Here is a 21,326-nt window from a genome sequence, read left to right as displayed (position 1 = left end):
GGGCTTAGTGAGACAAACGTTTAATATTTGTAGGCCCAAAGCAGATGTCACCCAGCAAAACACAGCAGTCACACAAGAACAAATTTTGTCACTCATCTATTGATATTTACTACAAGTCCCATGATGCTTCACGCAGGAGAAATTGCCGCCCACATTATCTCACGTGACTTTGTCCGACCTATCAGCAGTGTCGTTACAGGCGCAATGCGGTGTTGGGATGTAAGAAGCAATGGCGACGGTCGAGCAGTTCTGGAGGTAAAATAGACCTATTTGACCGAAGAGAACCTTCCCAGGTACTTCATGAGACATTTATTCATTTTGTCATGTTAAATGCTTGTATTTAATAAGTATTTTGTAACGGCTCAAGAGGGTGTGAATATGTATTTTCTCTAGTAGCTGTTAGACACTATAGTGGTTGGCACTTAAAACAGAAGTTCCTTGGTTCGGGGTTCGAGTCTCATTTACATGTTCTCGGTGCTTTCCTAAGTTTAAAAGTATGCTTTCACAGATGCGGAGAGCCCGCCTAGTCTTATTCAACCATTACAATTTGTTTGTATTTCATAGCAATTAATTTATATTCAAATGTCAAAATGAGTTTTATTAATGACTTAACAATAACATGCTAGTCCCCATACTTGTGATGGTACATCAATTTGTGTAAGCTAATACTACTCATGAGCTTCGTATGTAGGTGGTTTGTTGCAGTTGAACATTTTAAGTATTGAACACAGTCTTAATATGTGTGACAGATTTTTTGTTTAGATTTTAGAATCATTTCCGGATTTATTGCTTTACCACCATCTAGTGGCACCGATACAGGATTACAAACTGTTCACTGTATAGTGTTTATGGACTAGTGGATTGCTGAATGATTCCAAACACAGCCCACTATGTGTTTATTTTGACCCCCCTTTCCTTCTTGACCAGTCAGAAAATGGAAGGCACGTCCCCTTCCATCATCCCACCATTGTCTGCCACCCCGCTCGCCGCCAAACAGCAGGACGTTCACACCAAGGCGGGGTCCGCCGTAACCCCAGCCTTCCTCGCCAACCTAGGGAGGGCCACCCTGCGCGGCATCCGCAAGTGTCCCCGCTGCGGCGTCTACAACGGCACCCGGGGGCTCAGCTGCAAGAACAAACTGTGCGGGATATCGCTCCGGAATGCCAACTCGGGGAACAGGGGGAGCCGGAAGGGTGGCGTGGAGGCGGTCAGAGTGATCATCGACAGCGAGGAGCGAGAGGGGAAGGAGCAGGATAACAACGAAGGGGGCGGTGTTCAGGTTGGTGGAAAATATAAATAACGTATCTTCTTGCATGAGTATTGAATCGTCTTAGATATTATCTCGGTCTTTTTCCCTCCAACACAGGTGTTTTCCGTGTGCCACCGAGAACGACGATCCGCCCAGCTGGGCTTTGTGGGGCTGTCCCCCACCGACACCGCTATCTCCACGGGCGAGCGGCACCCCATGCTGTCTCAGATCAACATGGGCCGCTGCTTCATGCCGGCGTGCAAGCAGGGTTCGAGGTCCGACCGGTCCGAGTCCGGCTTACCCGACACCCTCTGTGTCCATATCAAGACTGCCATCGAGTGCCGCCGCTCCGCCGCCCCTCTGAGCGTCAAGAGCTCTGCCCTAGAGGCGTTGACAGCCTCAATGCAGGACAAAGAGGAACTGTGGGGCCTGGCCACCGAGTCCCCGGGGCCCCTGGTGCAACGGGTGTCCAAGGATACGCTGGTGGTCAAGTGCCGCCCTGATTCTGCGCACCCCCTGGGCCTTCTGCACCTGACGGTTGGTGGCGGCGTAGGACCGTCCAATGTGGCGAAAGGCGGCAGAAGGACCCGGCGGGCGACGCAGCAGCAGGAGGCATTTCACTGCGCCTGCCGCTCGCAGACGACTGAGGCGTCGTGCGCCACTGACCACCCAGACCCTTCACACCCCTGCCTGCACTTTTATGCCTGCGTTTGTGCCTTTGCCAGCGATGAAAAACTGGCGTCAGAATTTGCCACCTTTATCAGCTCGGCGACAACTGGTAAGAGTGGTCATCTGATTGGTCCAGCCTTTTAAAGCTGTACAGTACTATGTGATGATGACCTCATGGTCAATAATGCAACATTATTAACCCTTTCACGCCTTTGTCTTTCAGGCATTGTACCTACCCCAACCGGCAAAGTCCTCGTTCCCTGCGAGAGGCCCCCTCCCCTTCCAACGGAACCTCTCAGATATCTTCACAAAGCCAAGAAACCACGCCCGGATGAAGCTCCCTCGGGTACTAGTCCAAAACATTTTATGGCTTCTACTTATTGTTCCGTAACTTTTTCCTGGTACTTGAACCGCCGTGTCTCAGCTGCCACTCAGATGGTGGATGAGGGCTCAATGTCCTTGAGTTTCTACCAGTGGTTGGCCGGCGTCACAGAGAGGATTCAGCAAACTATGCACTACCAGTTTGACGGTAGGAAATGTATTTTTTTTCCCTTCTTCAAAAGTCCGACTTGACAGCTAGCATGTGGCCCGATATTGCACGCACGTCACTGTGACAAAGAGAAGACATTTATTTTTCATGTGACTCCCATCAGAGATTCGAATAATGTGTAATTGGAATCTTTTGGGTTTTTTACCCCACAGGGAAACCCGAGCCTCTGGTATACTACATTCCGCAGCAATTCTTCAATGCTCTGCAGCATCGCCTGTCTCTGGGCTCCAAGAGGCGGCTGCCCAACTTCACCACAGGTGGGACCACATGGTCTGCGTTTTTCACCAGGCTAATTGCTAACCGAAGTTAGCTCAAACTCAGTGTGTCTCGATGGCTTTAGTGCTGGAGAACAATGACGGTGTCCCTGGGGGCTCCCTCTCCAAATACACTTGGCACATCACCAACCTCGCACTGGTCAAACGCATCTTCGACACACCTGAGGTAAGACCCCTCAATTCCCACCTGTGTGGTCTACATTCCCCGCGTCTGAGGCCTGGACTATCGTCGTCTGTCTACCAGTTGCAGTTAGAGCTCACTCAGAGTTTTGTCCGCAACATGGACGGTTCCTACTCCCGCTTTCACTGTCCTCAACCTCCGCCTGAACCTGCGCCGGCGGACGGGATTAGAACGGATAGGACGTTGCCCATTCGACCCATGGAGCTCCGAACCTTCCTCAAAGTTGGTGAGTTGCTCGTATTCCAATTAGCATTAGCATCCCCAGCATGCACTTGACGTTTGTCTCCGGCCTGAGCAGGGCCCGGCTCGGATGACCCAGAAGAACCCGGCCCCTTTGTCATTGAGTGGACCCCCGACGTGCTCCCACGCTGCCACATGGGCGAGCTGAGGATCCTCTACCAGTTTGGGCACCAGCAGAGTGGACAGCCGGCGGAATGTGGAGAGAAGGATGGTCACAGCACAACAGGACGCATCAAAGGTGAGCCACTGTCATCAAATTAAAAAAAAACTAAAATATATAGATGAATAAATATATACTGTTACCTACAACTAACAAAAAGTTAATTAATCTGCCAATTATTTTAGTGATCAAGCAACAAATCAGATTTTAAAAATGATCATTTCTATTTATTCAAAAATAGGTCATAACAGTGCAGAAAAAGCTCAAACATAAATTGATTATGATTCAATTACTCTTTTTGCTTCATGACCAGTCAAATGTGCGTGGTTTTGTATGTTTAAATGTTTAAAATCAAGTCTTCCCAGTAAGATCCTGACAATTTATGTTAGTTTCAAATTTCGCCAGCAGGTAGCGCCACTATCCTGTTCTTTCATGCACTTTGTGTTGACAGATGGTACTTGTTTGACATGTTAGCATGTAGCACATTTAGCTTGCACAATAACTTTGCTGTCAAACTATGTTTGTCCGTATGACAGTTAAGAATGTCAAAAATGTGACTTAAGTGTTGTCATCAAAGGATTAAATGATAACTACCGGTCCATTCTAGAGACAAGTGTCCCTTCCCCCCAGCCACCGTCCATCTTGTCTACTTTCTCGCTCCTCCATCATGTTATGTCTTCCCGCTTGCTGATTGGCCAGCGCGTTGACCAGCATCAATCATTCTCCTACTCCTCCTTCGCCGCTTATTGCGTCATCCATCACAAATGGCGGCCAATCGATGGCGACCCCCAGGTCCTATAATTCTCTTTCCTTCTTCACACAAAAACAAGAAATTGACATTTGATTGGTGGATTGTACAACTACGTCACGAGCAGACACTTTGCTGTCAGCATCGCTGAGAAATTTCCTGTTCGACTTTTTCTGGCTAAAACGTATTTACCCTGGCATACTTCCCCATCTGATTGGTCACCATTGTTCATGAATGGCCTTCAACGTTTACGACAGGTGTCTTGACGTGTTTTGGGTCTGCGTAACGTCTGCTTTACGAGAACCCCTCTGACCGGGCGGTGTTTATGAGGACAGATGGCGGCCATGTTTAATCACCTTCTGTCTGTTTGACATCAAAGTCGCTCATTAAACTCCCTCCTCCTCTTTTTTTTTTTTTAAATAGTAAAATCACTATAGTCCATTTGCAGGCCGCAGTAAAAGTGTTTTTGCAGGTCGTGTGTGTGCGCGTGCACGTGTGTGTGTTTGCGCTAACTGTGCCGTTCTACTTTATAGCACGCTGTAAAAGTGCCGACACGGGCTGTATCATTTTTATTTGGGCGCTCAGTTAAAGAGGGAGATTACGCTTGTGAATAATGTTTGCACTAAAGCCGGTTATTTTTTACCCTCTCATATTAACTCAAAAAACAGCATCAATGAACCATACTTTAATTCTGCCCAGGAACTTGATGATCTGTTTTTTTTTATGGCCCAGTGTTTCTATGCTCAATCGAGAAAAGTCCTAAAGGCAGGAATGCGCTCCCCTTGTCATGTGGCAGTATTCATCTGCAAAATGACTGAACAGAAATGGACTTCTCCCACTCCTGTTGTCAGCGCCTCAATTCGATGCTGACAAATACATTTAGTTTGTTCGCTTTGTGGAGTGCCACGGCGGGTAAAGAGCCGACTGTAACCAGTACACACTTTTGAGAACATCCCGTTCCGAGATGTGCTGTTGGTCAGGCGCAGTTCCTAAAATAAGTTTGTGGCGAAGAGCGGCGGGATCAAATATTCCCGTTTGGATTTTCCGCTGTAAAGTGGCGCTTCCAGGCTGCCAAGGTCGCCAGCCCAGCGCTGATGTTCTTTTTCTCTCTCGCTCGTCGCTTTCTGTCAAAGCTTCCACCTTCCTCCCAGCGGCGGCTGAGTGACGAGTGTTAATTCCTCTTGGCTTCGCACTGACCCCCATAGTGGCGTGTTTTTACCTCGGAGGAATCCGCGGATCATTTGTCATTATTTTAAATATATTTAATGATTTGTATTTGCAGCAAATCTGTGCTGTAATTGGAGTAAATCGGGTCATAGTTTGATCAAAATTGGAGTGAATCGCCACCTCATCGGAAGAAAATGTTCTTGTCAATTAATTGAAGTCAAATGTCGCTGTCGTGACATAAGTCCTTTCCACTTCCTTTGTTCAAGCAAAGCGGCCGTGACACCGACAAAGCCGTCATCGCCGCTTCCACGACAACAGCTTGGAATCCCGTCGCCGCCGTTGCCGTCCTCTCGATCCCCTTCCTCTCATTCGCGCCGGACAGCAAGTAAGGTCATGACCACTTCCTGTCCGTAGACGTGAGCTTTCAGACCGACGCTTTCATGTGCCATTTAGATAGCTGCTCGGACATAAGGACCCGAGTAGGACACAAGTAGACAAGTGCATAAATCCACAAAGAGGACATGAGAATAATAGGTCACAGTAGGACATAAGGACAGAAGTCTACTAGGACACAAGAATTCCATGTCTCATGTGCAAGGATGGTAGGACAAAAGTACACTAGGATACAAGGATGCCACTAGGACACACATGTTGACAAGTCACTGAGTAAGCGAGGTTAGACAGTCCTGGCATTTTCAAGTCTCGCTCTAAAGTCTCAGTTGAGTGCCCCGCGGACTTCACGGACAATCTGGAATGTTTTTGTGTCCCGCCACGAACTCTCTCCCGTCCGGCCTCCTCTCTCGTCTGTTTTTCATCTGCGGCGTTGATTTACGCCGCCGATCCCCTCGCTTCCTGTCGCGATAGATTTATGGGTTCACGAGTGCTGCGTGACCGATTGGCTCGGAGGCGTCGCAGCCACATGCGCTTGGCGAGTGAAAGATGGCAGCTGCGGTGGCTTTTCATGTCATTTTTCTTTCATCTTTGATGTTTTATGGCGTAATTCTCTGTGGCAGCGAAAATGCCGCCGTGTCCACTTCTGAGCTGCTGTATGGGCAAAAACATGTTCGTCTTTTTTAAGCGTGTATTATAGGGCGATGTCGGCAGTTTCTCTTCCAAAGCAAATGAATTTTAGTCCGCCGGCTGCCAACTTAAAACCATGTCCACTAGACAAATGTCTGACGCTAAATATCGAAATACTTTATCAATCTACTTCCTCTTGCAAAGTCAAAGCAACGGTCGGAACTTCACACACAAGACAGTTTAACTGCGATAATCTCATAATGATCGACCGACTGTAGTTTTTCGAAACCACACCAAAAAAAAAAAAGGCGAGTCAAGAATGCTGTCAGGGCGTGTAATTGCTGGGTCGCGACGGCAAGTAAGGTTTTTGTTTTTTCACAGACAGCTGTAAACTAATTGCGACCTGTTGACGGCAACGGACGACGCCCCTCCTCTCATATCGCTGCCTCGCCTGTCAATCAAAACGCACGCCGGGTATAATTTGGCCTTGCTGAGGTAAAGAGGTCAGCGAAAGAACGAGACGCTGTATGTGTGTGAGACAGATTGCGCTTTGACGACGTTGAAATCGCTAAGAAAGTATTCATTGTGCTTCAATCAGGAAATAGCCAGGTCTCTGTGTGAAACTGTCCTAACAGTAATATTTATGTCAAAGGAAAAGGCGGCGGATAAAAGGCCACAGCCGCCATCTTGGCACAGGAAGTGGAAAATCTGGTCGACGATGCCGGCATGTTTACTCGGGCCGTGCACCCCCCCAGGGGCAGTGCCACCCTACCCGAGCAGTACATAGAGTGCCCGAACGGCGTTCACGCCCTTGTGATATTTTTCCCCTCCTAGCTTGTGGTTGACTGCTTTTATTGTTCTTGGCGGCTTGGTTTTTGGGAGGTTGTTTGAAGTGTGACAGATTCCGATGAGATGTGTCACGGGAGCTGACTTTGATGTAGAGCACATGATGATGCTAACGATACGCTAACGATGGCTCTTTTCACAATGAGCCCCCTGAAAGAGTGAAAAGTTCACTAGTCGCCGGCGGTGCGCAGCTGAAATGTAAAGTGAAGGTTTTGACAGGCGCTTGAAATTTGAGCTCAGTGCTACTGTCAACAGTGTACTAATTTTTTTTCTTTTTTGGGGGGGTGTGCTAAAAAAACAAAACTTCGGCTACTGCCACTTTTGTGGGATGTGTGTCCTTGACCCGATGCTAAAAACTGAGCGTCACCAGGGAGTTTTTCCCCCCCAATGGGTGCACTACTTTTGCCCAGGCAATGATTATCCCTGTCAGACTTTTCCCCGCATAAAAGCGGCCCGCCGTGTCCCGCTGTTCCGACAACACAGACGACTCATAAACGTGTTGTAAATGTGTCCGTTTGGGGAGAATACGCACAACCCATCGGGAGGGTTACGAGCTGTAATAAAAATGCTAGTGAAAGGCCTTCATCACAAGGGGAAAGCCTGCCTGGGTTGTGCGTCATAAAATTTATCCCCCAAAAAATTGGCAGTGAGGTTTTTCTACTTTCTACATTTTTTTTTCCCACCCTAAATTTAAGAAAGTCGTCAACGGTTGGGTCATTTGGATCTGGATTACATTTAATTAGACTTTGCTGCTAATACATATAGTCATTGTAAAAATGTGGTCATTTTGATGCTCTAAAATCAATCACCAGCATTTATATAGCCTTCAAATGTGCAATTTGTATAATTAGTTGTAGATTACATTATTTTATTTGCTGAGAAAAAAAGTACAACGCAGCCAGGAATAGAGCTGGACTAATTTTTTGGGGGAAACTAGAGAAAACAAACCACGTCAAAACCGTATCGTTTCTTGTATCGCTGATATTGCGCTTCGTATCGCCCCGCCCACCGGCCGCTTCGAAGTCACGCCTGCCTGCCTCCTCCTGCCTGCAATCGGCTGCGAGAGTGCACGCAGCACAGGCGTGCATGAGGGACTCGTCGGGCTCGGAACTTTACATTGGACCCGTTCAACATGCGCAAGTAAACTCCCCACCCGCGACTTGTCTTTATCCCGGAAGACACCGGCAGGACTGTGGATGGATTACGCTGCGTCCGATGAAATCTCCCTCGTCGCGGAGAGCCACTGAGCCGGTCGAAGTTGAGCAACGAGCCGAGCGCCGCACGTCTTCCGTCAGGACCTCCGTGCCGTTCGGCAGGCGAGGCGAGACGGCTCGCGGTGCACGTGGTCAACATGTTGAGCGCGCATTCGGGCAACTTGACCCACCCGGAATACTTGCAACCGCTCACGCCCGCCTCTGTCACCATTGAGGTAGGCTGCTTGATTGATTGTAGAAAATAATTAACATGTTTATGGAAATAATTCACAGACTAGAGATAGTTATTCCAAAATAATATTTGCTAAAGTGTTTGACTTCTTGCATGACATAAATGTCATTTTCAATATTTGACATACTGTAAACTACATTTATAATGTATTTTTTAAAAGTATGTTTAAAAAAAAGTTGCTAAGTGTGACAGCTTTTCTGGCTTTGGGCTCAGTAGTAAATAGTTAATTGCAAGATGCTATTTTGCATATTACCTGTACAATCCAAAAAAACGAATACTGCACCATTTCTGATGTTTTATTATAAGTGACACAGTACACAAACTGAATATTTTAAACATCTCTTATTGCTTGATTTTAGCTGGACGTGAACAAGAGCCCTCTGGCTATGCTGGCCCAGACATGCTCACAGATTGGGAAAGCAGATCCTGCGGCCTCCTCCAAGGAAAGCACCACGCGCTCCAGCTTTAAAGTGGGAGAGCAGCGTCCACCTTTGACGGACAAGTGCAGCTTCAAGCCCTACCTCAAAGGAAGCGGTGGCATTGGTAGAGGTGGCGATGATGAAGTGAGCAGCAGCAGTTTGTCCGAGAAAGTAGGACTCGGGGCCCTTGGCGGCACTCGTGGGCACATAGCCAACACACCGTCGTACGCGCCCCACCCTTTCTCGCCGAGCTGCAGTGAGAAAGGATCCACCCAACGATCAGGTGGCACAACGCCCAACCCGCTGCGCCACTCGCCAAATAGCGAGCGTGAAACTGGAAGCCCGAGCAGCACAAGTAGCGACTGTGGTACGAGCGGGGGACAGTCCCAAAAAGACATTGACGCAAGCAGGCTGACCTCAGAGGGTCTACACCTTGCCAACTCTGGCCACCCACGAGCCAGCGCCAACTGCGGCACGAGCAGCTCAGGTGGCAGCCAAGCAGGTTCTGGCCCCGGGCGCCTTACGCCCATTTCGCCCTACAAGGCGGCGCACCGTCACTTCCCCTTGCCACCGTCCAATGTGGTCTACCACGGCTCAATGGTGGGCACCTACGCTGGCTACCCGCCTCAGTTGGGTCCCAAGCATCCCAGTTCCATCCCTCACGCGAGAGCCTCGCCACCTTTCTTCATGCAGGGTCTGTGCCGGGATCCCTACTGCCTCAGCTACCCAAGCCTTCCCCATGTCAGTAGCGGCCCCTGCATCCAAGACCTCTCAAGTCTCAATTGCAGCTTTCCTTTGGTATACCCTGCCCACCCTCCGCACCCCCTCTACTCCTACATATTGCCGAGCGACCCCCACATGTGCAACTGGGAGTCAGCCAGGGCTCCGGGTAACAAGCACTTTACTGCGCCTGATGAGCCGGTTCACCTGCGGGCACACATGGCCATGGAGGCGGACCCCAAGGTACCGTCCTCGACACCTGCCCGTTGTCATCAGCACTTGCCCCACTTGAGTGGTTCAGGGGGCTCCGTCCGAGCGCCGCACAGTATGGGAATAGCTCGCTATCACCCCTACAGTACTTTGCCATCCGGACCCTACGCCATGGCCGTGCGCTCTTGGCCAACCACAGGCCCATGCTACCCGCACTATGCCTTCTACAACCAAAGACTGGAACCTCCATCGACTCTGGACTACCAATGATGCCTTCAGGGGATATTTTAGCAGGGGGGGGGGGGGGGGGTCTCTGTAGTTTTTGGATCAATGTTGACACCACTTCTTGGTTGCACTGAGGAATTGTCAAGATTTGCTTTTCAGCACCCCTACAACCACTGAATCTGGAATTGATTTTTGTCTCTTTGACCAATGAGATCCACCTCCTGTGTCCGACTTCAAACCTTGAGCACCAAGTTCATTCGGAATGTACGGGGAAAAAAGAGAAAATAAATCCTTGTACTTTTGCACCCTCATTTGGATTCACAGAATTTTGTTGCCTGTCACATTACACCCCTCGGGAAATCGACCGTGTCCTTTTTTTTATCTTGCTACCAAAGCAAACCAGGCAGTAGACTAATTAGATTTGTGAGTCTACTTCTTCCTAATCCACAGCAGTTGAATCAATGCTTCTACTACTTTTTATTGGGAAGGGGGGGGGGGGTTCACTTTAGGGCCTCTGTAGGGTTGTAATGCAGCGACTAATATTTTGTTAAATAAATCAAAAATACGATTCCCACTCTCTTGTCTGTTTTTTCATCACAGATTCCTCTCAGGAGGGCAACTTGCGCGCCCACACACACTGACTCCATTGTGTGTGTCAAGAATGAATAGTCTCCAAAGGACATGTGGGAAGATTTTATCAAGCATCTCTTTGTTAGTCACATGACCATCGCAGCTGGATTTCCTCATGGGTATCTGATCCATATCAGTCAATGTGTTCAGTTTGTACTTTTGTATCAATATTTTTTCTTTCAAAAGATAGTTCTTGACGTTCTTAATCCCAGAAAGTGGTACGTGTTCTGTGGTGTCTCCAGGCCTTATCATTTCATCCATCACTGGGCCCACAAATGAGGCCTTTGAGTGTATGTGGGTGGAGGGGGGGGGGTGGCAGTGCCCTACATAAGAAGCGCCCAGATGTGGGCCGTAATGTTTTGCAACCGTCATGAAGCTGTCATCAGGCAGCCACAAATAAACAAACACAGAAAATATGCAACATGACTCATTGAACAGAGAATTAAAGATACAGAACAGACACACAGTAACCCTGACTTAAAAAAAACGTACTTTGGAAGTCTTAAAACCCTAATTTGCAACACTAAGCCTTGCTTTAAACCCTAACCCAGTCTCGAACCCTGTTTTTAAAAATCTAAAGCCTATGTCTAAAAGCCAAATTTAATTTCAAATTTATTTTAAAGTTTAAATATTTACTTTCCCAAGTCAAACATCTTTAGCTTCTTTAAATATTGAAGGAAATTATAACCTCTACTGTAATAGAAATGAGGTGAACGTTGACTATAAGTGATGATGCTGCCCTCTTGTGGACATGTTGGTTAATCACATGGACGTGGCCCAAAAAGTCGGGGGAAAGTCCGGATTTCTTCCCTGTTTTTATTTTTATTATTATTTGTTGTTCTAATAGTGATTAGAAATTGTGAATAAAGTGTCAAGGAACTAAATTATGGATTTCTTTCTGGCACCCAAAAAGAGGGCGGTTTTCAGCGCTCCCGACTTCTCGCTCCCCTTTCTTGGCCTCTCCTCCGACTCCTCCCCGGTTCCTCCTCCTCCTCCTCTATCCAGCCACTTTTCCAATATTTTCTCCCCTCGATCGGTCCAAATCCCCGGTCACCTGGGTCATCTTGTATGACTCCTCGCGGCGGTACCGGGCGGCTAGGGAGGAGGGGGAGGACGACGCGGTTGTGATGGGCGAGCTGGCCGAGCGACCGTTGACTCCGCCGTCCCGGACGACCGAGTACCCCAGCGGGAGTAGGTGAGTTCGGGCCAGCTGGCGCTCAAGTCCCGGTTTGTTGCGCTTACGGAGGCTCTGGTTCACTTAAATTCTGTTATGAGACGCTTGATGAAAGGTTTAGTACAAGAAGTCTTTCATATTTTAACTTTTTGTGGCAGTTTTGAGGCGGACAACGATGTCCCCAGTGCCCGGAGGAGGCCCACTCACCTCCGTTTGTCAAAATCGGAAGTAAAGAAGTCACCGTCCACTCAGGTGCGTTTCTCCACTTAGACGGTACTCGCGGTTGGACATCCACTGGTTTACCCGTCCATGGATTTGTTTTGAATATTCCTCTCTTACTCATCGTCCACATTAAAATTGCTTTTAAACATTTTTTATTTATGTCTGTGGGGGGATGTGATGGGGAAATGATAAACAAAAATGTTAACGTTGAAAACAAATTAATGGGTTCAACATGCCTGACGCAGGTATTCCAGTTGTCTCGTTTCTTTCAGCTGTCCAAGACAAACTTGCAGTTTCACAAGTTGTTCAAGGAAGTGAGCAGAGATGAGGCGCTCACACAAAGTACGTCTGCCACCTTACTGGAATTTATTTATTTATTTTTAACATGATTGCTTTCCTTTGCCAGGTTACACATGCGCCTTGCAGAGAGACATCTTGTATCAGGGCAAAATGTTCGTCTCACCAAACTGGATCTGCTTCCACTCTAAAGTCTTTGGCAGGGATACAAAGGTATGGCGGCGCGCTCTCGCAGAAACTAGCTTTTAACAACTCAAAAACCTTCTCTGTAGATCGCCATCCGGGCAGCGTCTGTGACATTCATCAAGAAGACAAAAACGGCTCTGCTGGTGCCCAATGCCCTGGTGATCGAAAGCACACGGGAACAGGTAATACCACCGAATGAGGAGAATGTAACCAAGCCCTGAAAAAAGTACAAGATAGTGGGGGTCAACAGTTTTAATAACCCCAGTACAAATTCATCTTAACTTTAGCCCAAGTTGTGTTTTTCCAGCACGTCTTTGTGTCCTTCCTGTCCCGGAACACCACCTACAAGTTTCTGAGGTCCGTGTGCGTCCATCTGGAGGTCAGTTCAAACAAACACATTTTGTGTGGGGACTAAAAAATGCCCCGTCATTATTTGAATAGCTCGCATCAAGTAGAAAGCCCGTACTTGCTAAGTACAACGCGTGACAACTTTTCAGGTGGAGAAGACGTGCAGCAGCCATGTGGCCTCCTCCTGTGAGAACGGCTTTGGAGTCAAGCGCCCACCATCTCTTCCTCTGGTCTGGAATGTTTTTTGTTTTCATCTATAGAAAGCGAGGCCCTTGTTCACAGCAGTAGTGCCATTGTATATATTCCTGTGCGTGCTCGGCAGGACTTGGCCCGGACCTTCTCTGATCTGGACGGCGTGGTGCGACAGAGGCGACAGGAAATGGAGGCGGAGAGTAGTAGCAGCTCTGGATCGCAAACTCCGGATTGTGACAAAATGGCTGGTGGGTGACGGAACATGCGAAGGTGCGGCGGGTGTCAGGTTTCGCACAGACTTGTTGACAAAACGTTTGAGTAAATAGCAAGTGAGAGTTTAGACTTGCTCGGTTTGACAAGTATTTCAGAAGGCTCGTCCTGCCGCTTTGCAAGGCAGAATTCTGCTTTAAACATTTCTGTGTGTCTCTCTCACGCCGTATTTCATCAAACAGAATTCGCCAGCGTCCCCAACACGTTTCTGAGCAGAGAGGTGTCTGTGCACGCAGACGTGCACCTTCAGCCAGGCCAAAAGAGCCGAGCCAAGAACGGTACTGTCACGCTCGTTCTTCTTTAGTTTTTGTGTACAAGGGTGTGTGGACTTTTTCTTGTCACAATCCCTCCTCGAGGCCGGAATTTAAAAACGTATCTGTTTTGCCACAAAGGGTCATCGAAGTCTATCGTGGGGGCCACGCAAGCGGACAAAGCCTGGCCTCACACCACCTTGCTCCCCGTCCTGCTAATCTATTTGTTTTTGTGAGTGTTCCGTTCACCACGTGCAACACGTGAGGCCATTGTTGTCCAGGTTGTTTTAAGACGCTTGTGTTTCCTCCATAAACAGAGTCGGCGTCCTGGTGATGTCCTCGTGTTACATGGCTTTGAAGATGGCGGCCCTCGAGCATCGCTTGAATGTCATACTGTCCGCCCGTGATCGTGTGCATGCAGGGTATGAGGATCCAAAAAGAATTTTGGGGAAGATTTCAGCCATCGGCATGGAAGATAGTTTCACTTTGCGGTATGGAATTTGGAAGGCATGTCTATCACGAGTAGACCCACAAAAAAAAGTAGCCGTGTCTGAAAAGCGGCCATTTTAGAATGATATTTGCTATCTAGAGATGTTCTTGAGATTTTACCTGATTGCTTGAACCACACATACGAAATTGCCAAGATTTAGATTTTTCATTATTGCATGAAATATGACTCCAATGGCTTTGCAGAAACACAGTGACTGTCCAGGATGCCGAGATCTTTACTGAGCTCTCCGCCAGCCTGCTTAAACTCGAAAAGGTTTGTGCGGGTTTTGTTGAATGACTTCAAATGTTGTTTTGGCGTCGCACTGTTACTGTTTGTATGCTTAGATTCAAAGAAACCTTCGGAAGCTTCTGGATGACACCTAAAAAAAGATGATGATGCGACCAATCATCTTCTCCACTCAGGATCATGTGACTCCAGCAGGCAATTTAATATTGATCACCAGTAGTATTCAAGCACTTTCAAAAAAGAGGCTCCGCAGTTTGTACTGTTTTTATGTAACTTTTAAAAAAGTGCCTTTAAATTATATTTATGTATATACTCGTATTTTAAAGATTACTGAGATAGCTTGTCCATGCTCTTTCACATATTTTTATACCAACATTTCTTGTCCAGTCTGTCATTTCTGAGTAATCCCCATTGTAGATTATATTTTGAAAATTAATTTACAGTTAGGAATTAAATCATTTCGAGTGCAACTTTATGTAGTGTTTTCATACATTGTTCAGTTCTGTGCTCAATGTGTCTATTAAAAGAGTGTAAGAGGGTGGGTGGTGTTTATAAAAAGAATGTAAATGCCTCAAAGAAATACAACTTTATTATCACAACAAAGCAATATTGCTTTTAGGAAAAAAGTGACAAAATTGGACCCCTGCGTAATTTGATTAGCTGCATTTATGTGCACTTTTCACTATCCTCGGCCACTTTTGTTTTGTCATTTTTTGACTCGCGCGTGTGTCATTTCGCCCATCGTCAGCCCCGCCCCCGTGTTACGTCACCGGTGGTCGTGTTGAGAGGGAAGCAATGGCGTCGCTGGACGAAAACAGCCGCCGCTGCCGGAGAGCCCGTCCGTGTTGTTGTTATGTGGCGGATGGAAGAAACCCGCCTTCGTCGCGCCTGTAAACAACGTCGAGTCGAGTCTCGGGACAAGGACAGCCAGGCCATGGCGGCTCATTAAGACAAGGAAGACCGGAGCGGGCTGCTGGTAAGTGCGGGGGTAGGAGGAGGGGGAGTCCGCCCCCCCCCCCCCCCTTTCTCTCTCTCCTCCGGGTACCACTTCTCTTCCTCTTCTGACTCGAGGATGCTGTGACGGCTTAGCAACAAGGAGACAATGGAGGCGAGGCAGGGAGGCAGCAGCCAGCCAGTCAGTGGATCGTCATGTAAACAAAAAGGCCGCGGGGGCCTCGCTGGTAGATGCTAGAACGATGCTAGCAACACAATATTGGGCTCCATTTCCTCCGTCTTTACATTTAAACGCCAGGAGCGTAATTCAATCGGGATAACTTTATTGATACTTCTACACTTAATATTGAACAACAAATAACAAGGGATGGGAAGTTCCAACAAATTTGAAAAACTGTTTTATATCAGATTTCCATGACTTTTTTGCGATAATGCAAAATTGAATGACCACGCCGTCTGCCCTACCTAGGTGTGAACGCTTGTGATTGGACAGCATGGCCGCCCAGGAACCATCGCCTCCCTCGTCCATGGAGAGCAACAAGCCGGGCTTCCCTAAGAAGATCCTGGGCAACAAGCTGGAGGACAAGCACCTGTGCAAGTGCTGCCACAACATCCTCAGACGACCCTTCCAGGCGCAGTGTGGCCATCGCTTCTGCTCGTACTGCTTCAACCTGGCCATCAGGTCGGCAAGTCATTGGTTCAAATTGGAAATGGAGAAAATACTTTTTTGTAGGTCCGTTCATACTAGACATGACATCTACCTTTTGTCGTTGCAGTAACGGACCGCAGAAATGCAACGCTTGCATCAAGGAGGATATTTTTGAGGAGACCACATCAATCCTGAAACAAGGATGTGTGAGTACCATTACATATGTTTTACATTTATTTAAATACATCTATTTAATTTAAACACACATTTTTGTTTTAAAGGCTTTTCCCGACAATGCGGTTCGGCGAGAAGTGGAAAACCTCACGGCTGTCTGCGTTAATGAAAGTTGTTCTTGGAGAGGGTCCATCAAAGAATATGAGGTGAGTCACAAAAGTCGGGGAAAGTGAGCTGAAGTTCACTGAGCGGTACGGTGCGGTTCTGTTGGTCTCTTCTGGTTGGCGGATATAGAATTGGATTTTTTTTTTTTGTGTGCACGTGTCAGATGAGCCACGAGGGCAAGTGCGAGTTCATGATCGTGCCGTGCCCTTCCTGCAAAGAGCGCATTCGCTTCAACGAGCAGGAGCGGCACAGTGAGCGCGAGTGCCCGGAGAGGACGCTCAATTGCAAGTACTGCAAAGAACCTTTTCACTTCAAGAACATCAAGGTGAACATTTTAAAAATAAATACAAACCATAATAGACTTGATGCTTATCAAATTGATGAATTATTGCTCACCAGGCCCACGATGAGATCTGCCCCAAATACCCAATGATCTGCGAGGGCTGTGCCAAAAAGAAGATCCCCAGAGAGAAGGTGAGCTTGAGGACTGTGCGCGTCTCTCCAACTCATCCCACAACTGACACTTGTCACATCTTCCAGTACGTGGACCACATCAAGTTCTGCAGCAAATTCAGGATGCCGTGTCGCTTTCACGTGGTGGGCTGTGACATGTCGGTGAGTCACCTTTTTGATGGCTCGTTTATTTTGCACTTCAGACTAACTTAAGTCACTTCCGTCGGCAGGTGGAGAAGGAGAAGACCCACGACCACGAACGGGCTTTTGCCTATGAACACCTCAACCTGCTGCTGCACTACATTATGGGCATGAAGGTGAGCATGGAGGGGCTGCAGCCGCAGGGTCTGGAGGTGGCGGGACACAAACTGGTGGAACTGCAGCAGTCCCTCCGGGAACTGGAGGCCCGGGTCTCCCAGCTCAGCACCACCTCCTCCGGGCCTCCCGTGCAGGGAGCCGCCGCCTCCTCGTCCTCTGGCTCGGGCCCGCCGGCACCGGCTCCCCTACCCCCGCCTCCCACCTTGGCCCCCACCCTGTCCGTGTCTACCTCCTTCACGCCGCTGCCCAGCTCGGTGGGTGCGGCCCTGGAGCTGCAGCTCCACAGCGAGAAGACTAAGGTCGTTGAGCTGGGCCGCCGCTGCACGGAGCTGGAAGTGAAGGCGGGCACCTTTGAGAACGTGGTGTGTGTCTTGAACCGAGAAGTGGAGCGCTTTGCCACCACCATGGAAGCCAGTAACCGCCAGCACAAGCTGGACCAAGACAAGATCGAAGCTCTGAGTAACAAGGTCAGCCTGCCGGTGGCGTTTGGAGGGGGATTGTTAAAACGGGAATTCAGAGAAATGCGCTGTACTGAACTAACTGCTCTTGCAGGTGCGGCAGCTGGAGAGGACAGTTGGCCTGAAGGACCTGACGGTAGCAGAGATGGAAGGTCGGCTTCGGGAAATGTCCGCCTCGACCTTCGACGGCGTCTTTGTGTGGAGGATCTCCGATTTTGCTAAAAAGAGGCAGGACGCCGTTGCCGGTCGCGCTCCCGCCATGTTCTCGCCAGGTAAGAAAATGTTCAAGATGATTGTATAGAACCAAATCCTGCCTGGTTCCTTTGCAGCCTTCTACACCAGCAAGTACGGCTACAAGATGTGTCTGCGGATCTATCTGAATGGGGACGGGACGGGGCGCGGCAGCCACTTGTCCTTGTTCTTTGTGGTGATGCGGGGGTTGAGCGACGCCTTGCTCAAGTGGCCCTTCAACCAGAAGGTCCAGTAAAAAAAAAAAAAAGAATCATATTATCAATCATCCATGAGCGAGACCCGTCCATCACTATCTTGTGGCATCTCAGTCAAGACTAAGTTCGCTTTGCTTTTCTCCCCTTCAGGTGACCCTGATGCTTCTGGACCAGAGCAACCGGGAGCACATCATCGACGCCTTCCGGCCCGACGTCACCTCCTCATCTTTCCAGCGCCCGGTAAGCGAGATGAACATCGCCAGTGGCTGCCCACTATTTTGCCCGTTCTCCAAGCTGGATGCCAAAAACTCCTACATCCGCGACGACGCCATCTTCATCAAGGCCATCGTGGACCTCACCGGGCTCTAGAGGAGGCGGAGCCACATAAGGTGCTCAGTTTTCATGACCAGACCACCGGGGTCTTCATTTTAGCTCCGAGGCACCCCCTCCGGGGTGCCGCTATACAGCGTCCTTCTGCCGCTTTGGGGGGTTACAAAGGTGTGCCCGGGCGCCGCTTTTATTGCGGTGAGAATGTCCGCCACCTGTTTGTTTTGGACGCGGCACGAGTAGGACGACACCTGATGGGACGCCAAGGACTGAGCAGGAAAGTTGCGCGTCGGGTGCGGGGTTATCATCGTGGCTAATTCGAGGGGGTTAGGGGGTCTTCTGCTTCTTTGTCTTGAGATTGTCGTTGTCGTGAGCCTTTCTGGTCTCGTGTTGAGTACATTTTGCATAGACAAACGTGGAGTTGTGTGATCAACAAGGCTTCCCCCTTTTGTCCCCTTGGCACCATGTGCATGCTCGCTGGCGTCCGATGTCCACTCAAGTTTGAAGAGGACGCTGTGGTTAGTTGTTTAGATTAGTGGTTCTCAAACTGCGGTCCTCGGACCCCTGGGGGCCCATGGCCAGTAACAAGATACTTGATTCACCTCTCAGCACCACCATCAAGATGGAATTATACAAACCATGAACTAATTATTTTAATCTGCCAATGATTTTGTCAATTGATGAAGTGGCAAAATGGCCGCCCTCTGGGATCGTAAAAGAATACAGGATGAATTTGTTGGTTAATTCCTATTCCACAAACGCGATTGTAATCAGAATGCCGTGTTTAGACTAGTGAGGGCGCATAAAACATTTTGTCAACAACATTTTTGGCTTGACTTTCCCTTTAAGTTTGGCAGCCATTTTCTTCATATTAGCACCACACCTCAACTGCGACCAATAAGTATTGAGTTCAACTGAGTGAATTTGGTTAAATGCATCCTTGTAAGGGGTCCGTAGCCCCTCAAAGTTTGAGAACCCTTGATTTAGAAGCAGGCGTTCCTTTTTATGTAAAGTTTGTGCTCGTTCCGACTCGGGTGGGGGTGGGGGGTATGTGACCGGGGCTTTGGTACATCTGTGGAAGATACAGTGGAGTTAGCGAGGTGTCCGAGGCGCAGGCCTGACATTGTGTTTTTTCTTGAGTCCCCCCCACCCCCTTCCTCGCGTTTGCGCTCGCTGGCCGGCATCTCGACAGGTGGCGCTGTTCCCTCCCCTCCCACGCCTGCCCCCCGCTCACCGAGAGAAGGAACGTTGTTTTCTTGTACGTCCGATATGTGATGTGTGCGCTGCTAGCCGAGCTGGCGTCCCGATATGATTCTAATAGTGTGTACTGTTTTGTTGTGTACAGAAAGAGATGCTCAACATTGTTGTACAGTGAACCCTGGCTATTCACAGGGGGGGGGTCGGGACCAAGAACCGCCACTAATAGCTAAAATTGGCGAGTAATACTCACCCCCCCATCCCCGCTACTTTTATCTAATGATGTTCCTCAACTTACTTCAACAGTTCCAAGATGGCAGCATAGCACTACTTTTGTTTAAATGAAGCAACTCAACTAACATAAATCCTCCACACCAGGATGGCGGCGAAGCACTACTTTTGTCTAAATGAAGCGCCTCCACTCACACCAATAGGCAGGGGTTCACTGTACACTTACTTGGGGGTGCAAATGTATAGAAATTGCTAGCGTCGCGCTGACTAAATAGCCACTCAAGCTTGCGGGCTTGGCTGCTTTTTGAATCTCTGGAGGGGTCCGCTGGCCTGTTTTCAAACCAGTCTCAACCAGTATTGAAGCCTCTCTGTGCATGGGAGACTTTAATTGGTAGATCACGTAAAGCGGCTCCACGCCGTTGTGGCCGCGTTTATTTCTATTTGTTTGGAGGAGAATACGGTAGAATAGCTATTATGTTATATCCGGCTGTGCCCGTCGCAAGGCACCAGCCTATAGTTGTTAAAGCAATGTATAAATATGTATATTTTATATCATAAATCTATATATTAAAGCTATATATCCGTGTGGATGCTCACAAGCTGTTATAATAAAAATAGTATTACCGAATACCCTAATAATTCTATATCTATATATCATTTTTTTTGTTTGCTAAAGATGGTTTAAACAGGCCAGAGCTGATTCCGTTGGCGCATTGCAAATTCTTCTCGAGTGCAATATGACATTTTAAGGGTTTACAGGGGTTCCCGCGTGACTTATTTAGCGCTATTTGTTTACACTGCGGCAAGCAACTTTGTACTTTTCCCATATAAATATGGTTGCGAAGCCAGCGGAAATGACGCAAATGACTTTTCATCTTGTGCTCTGTGTGGGTTTATTATATTCTTAGCTGCAGAAAAACAAGCATGTAAGTAGTCCCATTTCCAGTGTGAAAAAAGGAAATAATAAGCTTTTGTGTTGTGCCAAACTCAAAATATTACCTCCATGTTGTATTGCAAGCTGTTTTATTTGTGTGTTATATGCTTCGACATGTGTTGCCAAATTGTTATTTCAACTTGAGCTGCTGTTTGTGAGTTAGCGCGTGTGTGTGTGTGCGTGTGCATGGGTCACTACTAGTGCTCGAGGATATTTTTTAAAAAAAGTGCCCACTAACAAAATGTCCTCATATTTACTCCCATGTAATCTGAATGTAAACCCTTTACACCATTGAAAGAAAACACTCGTGTGCGTGTTAAATGTGATGCAGTTGACTGGAAACAATTATTTGTGCACTTTGCATTAATTCCATGTTCAAACAGGGTATTTTTATTGGTGTACCTTGAAGTGAAGAGCCATACAAATATTCCGCTGTTGACATTTGATGTGTTTTAACGCTCAAAAGAAACTCGCAGTCTGTAATAAAGTTTGGTGATTTGACCATGCTTTATTGTTCCTTTTTATTTTGTAGGAATTTTTCAATCTCCATCCCTGGCGACCATGTCGACAACAGAGTCATTCTATCTAT

At 48.0% G+C, this 21,326-nt stretch overlaps 4 protein-coding genes across 10 annotated transcripts; all 4 read left to right on the top strand.

The window, feature by feature from the left end:
- Positions 1–49: 49 nt before the first annotated feature.
- c13h2orf42 (chromosome 13 C2orf42 homolog) lies at positions 50–11,639 on the top strand. Of its 4 annotated transcripts, none has more exons than XR_007485278.2 (11): positions 50–293; positions 928–1,279; positions 1,367–2,027; positions 2,142–2,264; positions 2,343–2,447; positions 2,621–2,725; positions 2,809–2,909; positions 2,988–3,150; positions 3,223–3,402; positions 5,506–5,624; positions 10,726–11,639. XR_007485278.2 is itself a non-coding variant. In XM_049737353.2 (10 exons), exons 2-10 carry the CDS (start codon positions 935–937, stop codon positions 10,764–10,766), a joined length of 1,824 nt encoding a protein of 607 aa, XP_049593310.1. In that variant the 5' UTR covers positions 50–293; positions 932–934; the 3' UTR covers positions 10,767–11,639. The 4 variants fall into 4 exon arrangements, 2 of the variants coding, with proteins under 2 accessions (XP_049593310.1, XP_049593309.1); XR_007485277.2 differs by having other exon boundaries at positions 5,506–5,629; XM_049737353.2 differs by lacking the exon at positions 5,506–5,624 and having other exon boundaries at positions 932–1,279.
- Positions 8,156–10,436, top strand: LOC125979293 (zinc finger protein 703). Its single transcript, XM_049737373.1, has 2 exons — positions 8,156–8,534; positions 8,911–10,436. Exons 1-2 carry the CDS (start codon positions 8,457–8,459, stop codon positions 10,168–10,170), a joined length of 1,338 nt encoding a protein of 445 aa, XP_049593330.1. The 5' UTR covers positions 8,156–8,456; the 3' UTR covers positions 10,171–10,436.
- Positions 11,640–11,726: 87 nt separating the features above from the next.
- On the top strand, positions 11,727–14,901 carry LOC125979298 (GRAM domain-containing protein 2B). 4 transcript variants are annotated; one of them, XM_049737402.1, is made up of 13 exons: positions 11,727–11,950; positions 12,088–12,181; positions 12,424–12,493; positions 12,558–12,661; positions 12,721–12,816; positions 12,942–13,013; positions 13,132–13,212; positions 13,305–13,422; positions 13,627–13,722; positions 13,837–13,927; positions 14,013–14,117; positions 14,389–14,458; positions 14,530–14,901. In XM_049737402.1, exons 1-13 carry the CDS (start codon positions 11,883–11,885, stop codon positions 14,566–14,568), a joined length of 1,104 nt encoding a protein of 367 aa, XP_049593359.1. In that variant the 5' UTR covers positions 11,727–11,882; the 3' UTR covers positions 14,569–14,901. The 4 variants fall into 4 exon arrangements, with proteins under 4 accessions (XP_049593359.1, XP_049593357.1, XP_049593358.1 ...); XM_049737400.1 differs by having other exon boundaries at positions 14,013–14,186; XM_049737401.1 differs by having other exon boundaries at positions 12,397–12,493.
- Positions 14,902–15,132: 231 nt separating this feature from the next.
- Positions 15,133–21,238, top strand: LOC125979284 (TNF receptor-associated factor 2-like). The gene is made up of 11 exons (XM_049737357.1): positions 15,133–15,407; positions 15,855–16,067; positions 16,162–16,240; positions 16,316–16,414; positions 16,537–16,698; positions 16,773–16,847; positions 16,914–16,988; positions 17,057–17,611; positions 17,697–17,874; positions 17,932–18,080; positions 18,199–21,238. Exons 2-11 carry the CDS (start codon positions 15,880–15,882, stop codon positions 18,415–18,417), a joined length of 1,779 nt encoding a protein of 592 aa, XP_049593314.1. The 5' UTR covers positions 15,133–15,407; positions 15,855–15,879; the 3' UTR covers positions 18,418–21,238.
- Positions 21,239–21,326: the final 88 nt, after the last annotated feature.

Source organism: Syngnathus scovelli, chromosome 13 (genome assembly GCF_024217435.2).
Source record: "Syngnathus scovelli strain Florida chromosome 13, RoL_Ssco_1.2, whole genome shotgun sequence".
In the NCBI taxonomy this organism is placed as follows: domain Eukaryota; kingdom Metazoa; phylum Chordata; class Actinopteri; order Syngnathiformes; family Syngnathidae; genus Syngnathus; species Syngnathus scovelli.
The sequence above is the reverse complement of the archived record's forward strand: the minus strand, read 5'-3'. Positions and strand labels throughout refer to the sequence as shown.